The 12,449-nt window shown below is 40.4% G+C and overlaps 2 protein-coding genes across 3 annotated transcripts in view; one reads left to right on the top strand and one right to left on the bottom strand.

Annotated features, from left to right (window-relative positions):
* VEPH1 (ventricular zone expressed PH domain containing 1) overlaps window positions 1-12,449 on the top strand; it is a 271,345-nt gene that overhangs the window by 82,671 nt on the left and 176,225 nt on the right. The window lies entirely within an intron of this gene.
* On the bottom strand, window positions 2,903-8,971 carry PTX3 (pentraxin 3). Its single transcript, XM_040247554.1, has 3 exons — window positions 8,722-8,971; window positions 7,928-8,311; window positions 2,903-4,074 (listed from the first exon to the last, which is right to left on the bottom strand). Exons 1-3 carry the CDS (start codon window positions 8,849-8,851, stop codon window positions 3,461-3,463), a joined length of 1,128 nt encoding a protein of 375 aa, XP_040103488.1. The 5' UTR covers window positions 8,852-8,971; the 3' UTR covers window positions 2,903-3,460.

The following is a 12,449-nucleotide window of genomic DNA, read 5'->3' as shown; positions in this document are numbered from 1 at the left end:
TGTACTAGAGTGGCAAAATGGCAAACTGTCACAGTTTGCCTGAGACTGAAAGATTTCCTAGGACTCTCAGTACTAAACTGGGTTGTTCCTAGGCAAACCAGGACAGTTGGTCACTCTAGCACACACACATAATGTTTTTTATTTTGTAAGTGTAATGTGGTATGTATTAATTATACACATATTTTTCTCTGAATTACGTGCATGATTCTTTTACTGTGCTATAGTAAGATGCCCTCAGTAACCATCCTGGTGAGTGACTCTTTGCCAATGTGCTAGACTAAGCCAGCATGCTGGTATTTCTTTTTAGATATTTTATCTCAGTTTCACACATTTCTTACTTCCTCCTTTTCTTGACACTATATATTCTAAAATTTATTAAATACTATTAGTGTAAAGAAAAAGTTGGCCAGCTTCCTGAAATTTGTAAAATGTATTTTGTACAGGTAGTCTATCAGTATTTTGAAGGAATAAAGTGCCTGGTCTTCTTTATTAAAAAGAAAAATTGCTCCACTGGATCAGGATTAGATTAAGTGGTCAACCAGTATTGGACTGAAGAAGATAAAAGTATATGTGTATCTTTTTTTTTTTTTGTAAAAGAAGTACAGGGACAGGCAGCCTAGGTCAGTCAAGACAGCATTATAATATTAAAGACCTAGGCTTATTCTATATTGTTGTGCTAAATATAAGATGTTTGCTGAAATTCTAGCCATTTCTACCATATTCCAATCAATCAATTCCTTTTGATAGAGGAAGAGATAGGGAATCACGTTTAGTAGTTCACCATCATCCAGAATATAGACATTTGACCACATCTAGTTTTGCACTTGATACTGGAAAATAAAAACTTTACTCCAAGTGGCCATACATACCATTAAAAAATCAGGATTCTGTTTCTTAGGTAAAAGAGGGAAAATAGATAGAGGGAACAATTGGAAGTCTTTAAAATACTTATTCAGACTGAGTGTAGATGAAATTTCTACTTTTGTAACCCAGCGGTTGCTTTATTTTTTTCCAGTTTGTTTCTTCTCTGCCTTCAACATGTTATTCCTGTTAAAACTTTAAAAGTTCCCTTACATTTAACTTTATCTGCATATCGAGTATCTGCATGTGAGTTTGCATACCTCTTGGCCAGCATCATTTAGGGTCTCCTGAACAGTTGTAATTCATGATCCAGTGTAGAAAGAAATTCAAAGTATGCCTAACTCTCTGCTGAAGGTTTGGTCAAGTATTTCCTCCTCTAGCATTTGGAGTCATATAGACAGTGGCTAATCAGGGACTTGCATATGACCATTGTGCCTCAAATCTTCAAATATGTAATCTCCAAGGGTCTGAGACTGACTTGTGACCTTAAACTTGGGAATGATTTCCTTTGAGACATTTCAGCCTGGTTTTGTGAGTCTCACAAGAAAGGTGAAGCTATCAAATACCTTGAATATCTGCAAAGATTCCTAGATTTATAGAATTTCACTGCTGAAAGATACTACATGTTCAACCCCCTCCTTTTACTGAAAAATTCCAGCGTTAAGTAACCTAAGGTCTAGCCTGTTGTTTAGTTTCTAAGTCATGTCCAACTCTTTTGCCACCCCATGGACTATATAGCCCACCACACTGCTCTGTCCATGGGATTTCCCAGGCATGAATACTGGAGTGGGTTGCCATTCTGCAGGGGATTGTCTTCTGCATTTGCAGGCAGATTCCTTACCACTGAGCCCCCAGAGAAGCCCAAGGACCAAGCTAGTTCATTACAAAATGTGGTTTAATAATTACTATTGGTTCTCTTCTCCAAACCTCATGAACAGGAGATGACTTGTGGTTGTTCAGGCCCTATCTTTAAGCAGACACATCATCACCATAGTTCTACTATATTTCCTACTGACGTTCAGAAGTGGCTTTGAGCCCTTGCATGGCCTCCACAGGAGGAGAACATTAGTGTGGTAGGGAGTTACATCCCCATCTACAGGATGACGGCCTTGACTGTCCTCTCCTTTGTGCATAAGTAAGAGAATGTGATATGAGTTAAGGGCAGAAGTCATTGTTTCTTTTCCACATTTTTAGATCTCCGTTATAATAGTCTTGTGCATCCCAGGTGGCTCAGTGGTAAAGAATCCACCTGCCAATGCAGGATACTCGGGTTCAGTCCCTGAGTGGGGAAGATCCCTTGGAGAAGGAAGTAGCAGTCTACTCCAGTATTCTTGCCTGGGAAATCTCATGGACAGAGGAGCCTGGTGGGCTACAGTTGCTGGGGTCACAAAAGAGTCAGTCAAGCTTAATGACTAAATAACAACCACAATAAGAATCCTCAGTCATCTCTTGCAGGCATCATGTGAATCTGAGACTTTGATAATCCATACTTTCTTTCCATGTATACATGGGACAGGGAGTTGTGTATGTTCACAGAATTATCAAGTTGGAAGGGATCATTTCTTCAATTCCTTGATTTCTCAGCTGAGAAAACTAAAACCTGGAGAGATGAATTGACTTAGCTAAGATCATCTTTCTTGCTTATGACTTATAGAAAGCCAATGCATAAAACAATTCTATAGTTTGTTTCTAACAATATTGTTGTTGTTTAGTCACTAAGTTGTGTCCAACACTTTTGTGACCCCATGAACTGTAGCCCGCCAGGCTCCTCAGTCCATGGGATTTCCCAGGCAAGAATATTGGAGTGGGTTGCCATTTCCTTCTCCAGGGGATCTTCGAACCCAGGAATCAAACCCAAGTCTCCTGCATTGCAGGCATATTCTTTACCACTGAGCCACCAGGGAAGCACCTCTAACAATACTAACCATTACTATTTACATAGTAGATTAGCATCTGAAAACTAGTATTTGCTTTAGATAAAAAAATGAGAAGTGTGGATTTGCTTCCAGACAGTTTAAATATATACTTAGATGACATGGACTAGTTTTATAAAATATTTTATTTACAGTAGAGCTTTACAAAAATAGTCTTAATAAAATTAATACAAAACCATTTTACAATATAACTTATATAACTATCTCCTCAAAAAAAATGACATTTGATTATAACACATAAACTACATTTGTATTTGTTAAGTCACATTGCAGTATAAATATGTTTTATCATCATTTTTTCATAATAAGGCATATACCAATGAACAATGGACAACAAATTTTATTATTCTTCCAATGTAAAATTCATCTCAGGCCAAAATGAAATTAACCAAAGAAAAGTAAAACAGTTGTCCTTCTGTTCATTCATACAGTCCTTTTTAATTATTGGAGAGTTTATCTGACAAAGACATAGCATTAATCTGAAAGCACCATGGCATAAAATCTAGTAACAATATCCCCAAAAGCCTTCTCCAATGTCTCCCTTTCAACTGTTTACTCAGTATTTTGCCAAGATAAATAAAGACTGATCTCAACTCTCTCCTTCAACTGGCGTATTTTTAAGATGTGAGTTTATTTCTTTGGCTTCAAGTAGAGTTTCACAGCCCTTAAGAAACATACTGTGCTCCTCCGTGGGGCTGAATCTCTGTGACTCCCCACCCAACCACATTGCCCCGGATGTGACAGGACTCTGCTCCTCCGGCCCCTCTTATCTCTTCGTTGCTGAGAACACCATCCCAGATATTGAAGCCTGTGAGTCTGCCAGAGAAGGCTAATGTTTCATCAAAGCCACCACCTACGCAGCAGCCATTCTTTTCTTGCCCAATCTGCAGGATTCCTCCCTCAGGAATAACGTGACCTGTGGCCATATCAACACCGGTGGCCACCAAGTCACCATTTACCCACAAGGCCATGTGCCCTTTCTTTGAATTCCAGGTGCTGCACAGATGGGTCCATTTTCCTAGGGAAATCACAGCATCAGCGACCAGTCTGTTTTCCTCTCCACCCACCACAAGCATTATGGACCGATAGCTGAGGTACAGCTGGATCTCATATGGATTCCTCTTTGTGCCATAGGAAAACAGGACTGTTTTGTTTAATACTTCTGTGGCTTTGACCCAAATGCAGGCACTGAAAGTCTCAAGTTTCATTGGTGTCACCGGATGCACGCTTGCAAAAATCTTCTTGGAACGCATGGGGAATAAAATGGCTGTTTCACAACCTAGAGTGGCAAGAAAGTAAGAATATGAGAGAAAATACAAATTCATTTTGAAATGATTCTGGCAGTTAGGTATTTTAGGATGGGCTTTTTAATGACTACAACTGAAAACTACATGCAGCAATATGTTATGACTTGAGGGGCCCAAGTGTAATCTCTCTAGTGCAAAGAAAACAGGAATAAGGAAATCGAACTGTCTCATTAAGGGAAGCATTTAAATGGAAAAGACGGCACACAGGGAAATAGCGAAACTAGGCTCAAACTTGGGCACTTGGCCACCTGATGCTAAGCACTGACTCACTGGAAAAGACCCTGATGCTGGGAAAGGTTGAGGACAGGGGATGAAGGGAGTGACAGAGGATGAGATGGTTGGATGGCATCGTTGACTCAACGGACATGAGTCTGAGCAAACTCTGGGAGATAATGAAGGACAGGGAAGTCCAGCACGCTGCAGTCTATGGGGTCGCAAAGAGTTGGACAGGACTTAGCAACTGAACAACATCAACAGTTCTGGCTGCAGGAGCCACAACCTTAACCAGCACACTGCACTGCCTCTTAGTGGTAGAACCCCTGGATTTGGCTAAAAGAACTGGGATTCAGTTTGTTTTACTACTAGCAAGCTGTATAGCTATTGATGAGCCCCACAATCTCTCCAGGCCTAACAGTTATCTGTCAAAGGCTCTCCCCTTCTCCTTCTAAATTCTGCAAGTCTGTAAGCAACAAGTATGTAACATTTGAGAAGAGCTTTGTAGACCAAGTGTGAGAGAGTGAAGCTGCTCAGTCATGTCCACTCTTTGCAATCCTATGGACTGTAGCCTACCAGGCTCCTCTGTCCACTGAATTTTCCAGGCAAGAGTAGTGGAGTGGTGGTCATTTCCTTCTCCGGGATATCTTCCCGACCCAGGGATCAAATCCATGTCTCCCACATTGCAAGCAGAGACTTTACCCTCTGAGCCACCAGGGAATACTTTGTAGACCAAAGATATGCTTAAAAATTCTCACTTTGTCCAAATGCTTACAAGTACTATGTAAGCCCTAACAGAAAATCTTTAAGGAAGAGTGAGTTCTTCTAAGGGGCCAGATGGAGGACATATTTCCACTAATACACACTTAGAAGGAGACTTTCAAACATGAGAGGTGGGAGCTCCCACCTCTGTCCATCTCCAGGTCACATGGCCAGTCAGGGAGCTGCAGATGCCGAAATGAAGACCTTTCAGGTGTCTCTGGGAAATAATATGCTAAAAGCTTTAATAAGTGAGCTCTACCTTGTTCTGAACTCAAATATATACATATAAAAGACCAATTAAAGAATTTTTTTAAAAATCTGTTAGGGCTTGGAGAAGGAAATGGCAACCCAGTCCAGTATATTCTTGCCTGGGAAATCTCACAGAGAAGCCTGGTGGTCTACAGTCTGTGGGGTCGCAAAAGAGTTGGACATGACTTAGCGACTAAACAACAGCAAAAATTAGGGCTAAGTATTCACTTTATAACAACCTTTAAAGAAGATTTACCATAAGATAGCTTTAAAAAGCAAATTTCCAGAGCATTTGAAGACTAAGTGGTAAACAAGACTTGCAGGAACCAAATGTCCATGTGTAGTGTGATAAACTAAGTTAACCATCTACAAGTGGCTGAGAGGTGGGCTCCAACCCAGAAAAATTAAGCAGATGGACCTTATCCTTTTGAAATAGTCAAAGAAGATATTGAGGTTCAGAAAATCCTATAAAAGTAACCATCACACTAAAGCACAAAATTGGTCCTGCCATACTTTGGTATTAACTTTTTCCCTGAATAATTTGAATTTCTAAAGATTTTTTAAAATCAATTTTTAATGAGGCATTGATTCTTTTTGAAAATGAAATTGGTAGATGCGTACTTTTCTAGCTGTTATTTAAATCAAACAAAGATCATGGAACAAAAGATCACCATACGCTTGGGCATTTTAGATATTGTCTAATGTTTCAGTAAAACAGTGTTCAGAGAGAGCGCCTACTGCAATCTAATTAACTGATTTCCTGTTTAAATAAGACCAGTCAGTCAGGATTGCATTCCAAAGCCTTCCTTGATTGCCTCTCAGAGACCCAGCTTCCCCTCTGGGCTGCACTGGTTGTAAGTTCAATGAGTAGACCTGCATGTTGGCAAGTTTTTTCTGTGGCTTCTTTTGGGGGTCGGTGATTGAGACCCTTGATATGGCTTTAAAATGTCAGAAACTCTCTCATGAAATGGCTTTTAACTAATAGGGTTTTTTTCTGATTATATTATCAAAGACCAAACAGAATTAAAACCAGGTTCTTAAGAGGCTGACAACAGAATGATTAGGAATCCCTTAGGAGCCAAGCTGGCAGGAAACCAAGAGAGGAAAAATCAAAGCATGTGGGTAAATGTATGAATGGATGTAATAAGAATTAACAAAAAATAAATAAAATAAAATTTAAAAAAAAGAATTAACACTTTTGAATTCAGAAATACATCCTTCTTCTGCTCTAACTGGTATGCAGAGGTGGAGGTGAAAGTTAGCATAACTCTTCAGTCTTTCCAGTACACGATATGTACAGTGATTTTACGTGATTTGCAAAAGACAAGAAATTTCATCCATTAAAACTGCCAGAGAATTATACTTTGTCCTGTCACTTACCCTAAGGATCTATGGTATGTTTATTTTATGATTTTCCCCCCTCTGAAGCCCTACTTTAAAAAACATGCTCTGTACTGATAAACAGTTCTCAATTATTTAGGAAAGATTGGTATTTTGGTATAATATCTGCAATTTTAAATGAAATATGTTCTCACATATGCTTGATTCTGCCTCCTACCCCATATAGTAAGAGTTGCTTTATTGGACATAATGAAGGGTTTAATTGTTTTTTGTTCATAAGTTGCTTATGAACAGGGAAAAGTGTATGTTATATTTTCTTACCTAGAACATGGATTTTCTAATATAACCCACAAATGATGGTTATAGCACCATTTCTTAGAAAGTCTGACTTTTTATAAAGGAGTGTTCTTCGCTCCAAACCTTCTCTGTATTTCCTTGAGGCATCTTTAAAATGTATTGTTTCAGGCCCACATATGTTTGGAAGTTCACTAGTATCACATTGGACTTTGACAGGTTGCATCTGGTTTGAGCTGCTTCTCTTCTGTTTCACCCTGATCCTCCACAACTCCGGAGGAACTGCCTGGATGCCAGCTACCTCCTACATCTGACTGTCCCACTGTGGATCCCTCAGCTGCTCATTTATTCCAAACTTCACCCTCTTGGAGCTCACTCTGGAGCTTATTTCACAGACCCAGGGGGCTCGGGGTAGGGGCCCTTGGGAGATCAGATTCAACCTCAAGTCTCTTGTTTAGAACTGGTAGGGAGAAGGGGCCAGCCAGGGACTGGAAAACGTTCCTAAAAATTAGGCTGGGTCCTGAAATAGCGCGGGGAACCAGAGCTCCCTTAAAGAGAGAGGCAGGCTAAAATTACAAGAAGTGGAAATCCCTAACGGAGGGAAGCTGGACATTGAGAGCAGTCACTCTTATAACTGGCCAATAGAGTTTCTCTAACGCCTGGTCCGATCAAGTGTCAGTCTGGAGGGCCTTGAGGTCTATTTCAAGACTGTGATGGTTACCTACACAGCTATCTTCAGGGTTCCTCGGGACTGAAGACTGACTACTTTTGAAAGCAATTTTCCCGCCTTTTATGATGTATCTGAGCTCTGTGACCGCGCATGCTGAAACAGAAGGGTGTGAGCCGGTGTGTTTCCTCACACTAAAGCCTGCCCTTAGAGGCTTGGTTGGCTGACTCGGTTTCCCGCAACTCGCGCTTTGAGAACGAAGCCGCGCAGGGGTCCCCACCAGTCCCCCGCGTCCTTACCTGCCGGCAGCCAGCGGCTGGCTGCCCAGCCCTGCACAGCTCGGAGGTCGGCCCGCGTCCGCCGCAGCTCCTCCAGCATCGAGCCCAGGGCCCGCCCCGCCCCAGCCTCTTCCAGTCGTGCCAGCCGGCGGCCAGCATCGCGGCTCGCCTGCAGCAGCTCGTCCAGCGCCCGGGCCAGCCTGGCCTCGGCGGGGACCTCCGGCGCGCACAGCCTCTGCAGGCTGCCCGCCAGCCGGCCCAGCTCGGCCCGCAGCTTCTGCAGCTCGCCCGGGAGCACGACGTCGGTGGCCTGCAGCAGCATGCCCTCCCGCATCTGCGAGTTCTCCAGCATGGTGAAGAGCTTGTCCCACTCGGAGTTCTCACGACTGCAGTCGCACGGCGTAGCTGGAGCGGGGAACATACACGCATTACAGACCTGACCCTCCCTCGGATGTTCTTTGTAAAATGCCGACCTCCCTCGATGGTCGCCGAGTGACAGCCCGTCCCCAGTACCCCCTTCCCTTTAAGGAAACCTGCAAAAACCTTGCAGGTTTTATAAGTTGAACTCGATGAAATTGCCGTTCATGGCAATTCTCTCAAAACAGGCGAATACCGGCGATTTCATACAATTCGACCCATTACGTATCTGAGAGAAGTAACTATGAAACCTCCTTTCCTGACGTGCTTCTCTTTTGCAAAACTCTTTTTTAGTTGTTGTTTATTGCATTGGCAACAAAATATATGTATAATACTTAGACCTAAGGAGGTAGATATGTAGTTAAGGGTTAGCAGAGAAACAGTTAAAACGAACTTACGGTCCTCAGTGGGATGGAGTCCATTGTCTATTTCGTTGTCCAAATTCACATACATGAGCTCATAATCATCTGAGTTCTCCGCCGACACTGCAGACCAGAGAGCACAAAACAGAATCACAGAGATACGCATTGCTGGAGAGAGGACGTTCTTCCCACCGCTGTCGGGAGGGGACGAGGCAAGAGGCTCTCAGAGTGCAGAAGGAGCAGAGGAGAGTGCGAGTGAGAGGCAGGAGCTGAGAGCCCTTAATAAATGCTGGGGAAAGTCTGAATGGGGATGAATGAGTAATGCCAGTGGCACTGCCTTAACGGGATTTCCCCAGATTTGTGGGGGAGGGGGCTGGGGGAAAGGAGGGTGAAGGAGATGTGGGGGACGTTGCACAATAGTAAACCACAAAGGTTTACAGTACAGTCAGATTAATTGGAGGAGTGTCAGAGGGGAAAGAAAGGGGAAGACAGGGCTAGGACTGTCTCCCCCTGGGGATTAGCTGTTGTAACTTATATTGGTAGTACTGAAGGATGAGAGGGAGAGGAGAGGGCTTAGGGGAATAGAGATTTAGGGGAATAGATTCAGCAGGCATAGAGGTGTGAAAGCAAGAGCATCATCCCAGCATTTTGTGTGCACTCTTATTATTTCACAACCCTTTACACATAGAAAACATTTTTTCACTTTTTCTTTGTGCAGTTTTACAGGTCTAAGATGTGAAAGTTACTTTCTGATTTCAAGATAAACCAGCACAGTAAGAATTTGTATGGTTCTATAATCCAAATCCATTCCAAGTCATTCCATCTTTAATCCTTCTGGAGTTACAACTATACTTTTATAAACATACTTTTTAATGAGAAGCACAGCAAAACTAGTAAACTTAAAATAAGGAGAAGTCGGGGGAAAGGAATAAACTGACTTTTTAGGTGTGTTTCTTTTCATAATCTATTATGTGGGTATCTTATTTCACTAGGCTCAGAGTCAAAGATCATGTTTTTAAAGTAAATTTAGGGATTCCCGCTTCTGTCAGTATATGGAGATCTATATAAGCTGAAAACTCTGCTGAAAAAAAAAAAAAAAAAAACTAGAAATGTGTTTACATTTGAATAATAATTAAAAACTTTAAATGTATAAATAAGTTCCCAATAAAGTAAGGACAATATCCAGAGGCCAAGAGTGCTAAGTCGCTTCAGTCATTTCCAACTCTTTGTGACCCTATGGACTGCAGCCCCGCTAGTCTCCTCTGTCCATTGAATTTCCCAGGCAAGAATACTGGAGTGAGTTGCCATGCCCTTCTCCAAGAGATCTTCCTGACCCAGGGATTGAACCCACATCTCTTATGACTCTTTCATCGGCAGGTGGGTTCTTTACCACTAATGCCACCTACCCAAAGAGAGGGAACCAAAAACTGGTCAGTGAACCCATGAGCTGAATCTAGAGCCCCCCTACACACACACACACACACACACACACACACACACACACACATCAGGGGAGGTGAAGGGGGAAGAGATGTTTCAGTTCTGTGTTAACCAAGTGTTAAGGGCCACAAGGCTTAGGTCTGGGTGGGGAGTTAACTGACTAGATTGCAATAGATACAGCCCCAGTCCTTACCCTAGCACAGAAAAGTGAGAAGTAAGCCTGTCTCTCTTTGACTGAACTCTACAAGGTCCCTAAGAGTTTGTGACTTTGGGCCTGCCCTTATACATGTTCAAGAAGCAAATGTATACTATCTGCCACAGTGAAAATTCATAATAAAAAATATTTAAACATAGGAGGGAACAATCTACCATAAATGAGAACCAGCAGAAACCAAATGGGATTGGACACCCCTCCCTCAAGAATTTCATTTATTTAAAATATCAGCTAGAAACTGGAAAATAAGTGTGTTTGAAAGAACTGGAAACCTGAAAAAAGAAAAAGACACTGTCAAAAGAAGAAGAATAGGCCTATTATTTAAAGACTCAAATATAACCTTGAGTTAAAAAATTAATTGAAATTTTTAAGAAATTAAAGGATTGGCAAAGCTGAAGAGAATATTAAGGAACTGGAAGAAAGATCTAAGAAAATAATTCTAAAGTCCTTTCATTGTTCCAGATAGCAAAGTCAATTTTTCTTTGTTAGTTCAAGTATGTTTATCTTTCAAATGACAGCCACCAAAACCAAGAGGAAATAAAATGACCAAATAGAAGGAATAGAGTGAATTAAAAAAAAAAAACTTGAGCTGTTCAATAGGAAGTAGTAAAGAAGGGAAGAAAAGGATGGACAAAGCAAGATAAATAAAAAGCACATGTAGTGGTTTAATTGCTAAGTCACATCAGACTCTTGCAACCCCACGGACTGTAGCGCACCAGGCTTCTCTGCCCATGGGATTCTCCAGGCAGGAATACCAGAGTAGGTTGCCATTTCTTTCTCCAAAAAGCACCTGTAATGTAAAATATACCTAATACTATAAATATACCTAATACTATAAATACTAATATACCTAATACTATAAATACTTAGTACTATACCTAATATACCTAATACTATAAATATACCTAATACTAATTAGGTAGTACCTAATACTATACCTAATACCTAATACTATAAATATACCTAATACTGTAAATACTAATCACTAAATATTAATGAAACAAACATTCCAGTTAAGAGACAAAAGTTGTCAGATAGGAATATATTTTACGTCCAGTTCTATGTCACTTATAAGATCACACATAAAACACAAGAATCTAGAAACCCTGAAAGCAAAAAATTTAAAGGTGGTGAGAGAATATACCAAACAAGGGCTATTCAGAAAAGCTAGCATAGCTGTATTAATATTAGTCAAAAATAGACTTTAAGGCAAAGAGAGTAATGAAATTATGATGAAATAAATAATTTGCCAAGAAGATACCTCAGAACTATCTAGTAACATCGGTTCAAAAAAATATGCCAATATTGACAGACTTATAAGGAAAAATTGGTAAATCCATAGTCATAAAGGCACATTTTCACATACTTCTTATAACTGATAAGTTCATTTCTGCCACAACTGATGATTAAAATGCTAAAAACTTCAAAAGGATAGAGAAATGTATATAATTTAAAATTTGATATAATAAAATGTATAGAACATTGCCCAGAAAGTTTGATAAGCAAGTTCTACCATGCAAGGAACACATAATTCCCATTTTATATTAACTGCCTCTGAGAATGGTGTGTGCAGGAGTGCACTAAATTCTTTTTATATGTCTAGTAAGGATGATACTAAAAAAAAAAAGACAAGGTCAACACAAGAAAGGAAAACTGCAAGTCAGTCTCATTTAAGAATATAGATGCAGAAGCTCTAAATGAAGTATGAGCCAAAGAAATCCAGTAATACATGCTTTCAAATGTATCGTACCAAGTTGAGTGTATTCCAAGAGTGCAAGACTGATTAAACATTAGAATACTCATTCATTTACTACAGTAACAATTTAAAAGAGAAATCATATGGTCATATGGACAGATGCAGAAAAGTCAATTAATAAAATCTAACATTCATTCATGTTCAAACTAGGAAAAAGACAGGAACTTAAACTGATAAAATATAAATACCAAGAATATGTAGAAGCATATACATACATTATGATGAATCCTTAGAAGCATACTCTTTAAAAACAGGAATTAGAAAATGATCAGGACCTGGTTGTACTCATCAAAGTGTTGGAGGTCCCAGCTGGTAAAGTAGGACAATAAAAGAAACTTAAGGAATATTACAAAG

Source organism: Oryx dammah, unplaced genomic scaffold (assembly GCF_014754425.2).
Source record: "Oryx dammah isolate SB20612 unplaced genomic scaffold, SCBI_Odam_1.1 HiC_scaffold_2, whole genome shotgun sequence".
Taxonomy (NCBI): Eukaryota; Metazoa; Chordata; class Mammalia; order Artiodactyla; family Bovidae; genus Oryx; species Oryx dammah.
This window is presented reverse-complemented; position numbering and strand designations above follow the sequence as displayed.

Coding starts and splice junctions, on each gene's coding strand:
- PTX3 (XM_040247554.1), bottom strand. CDS start 8,851: ATGCGTATCTCTGTGATTCTGTTTTGTGCTCTCTGGTCTGCAGTGTCG. Junction 8,312..8,721: donor ACTCCATCCCACTGAGGACC/GTAAGTTCGTTT, acceptor TCCCCGCTCCAG/CTACGCCGTGCGACTGCAGT. Junction 4,075..7,927: donor CAGCCGCTGGCTGCCGGCAG/GTAAGGACGCGG, acceptor TTGCCACTCTAG/GTTGTGAAACAGCCATTTTA.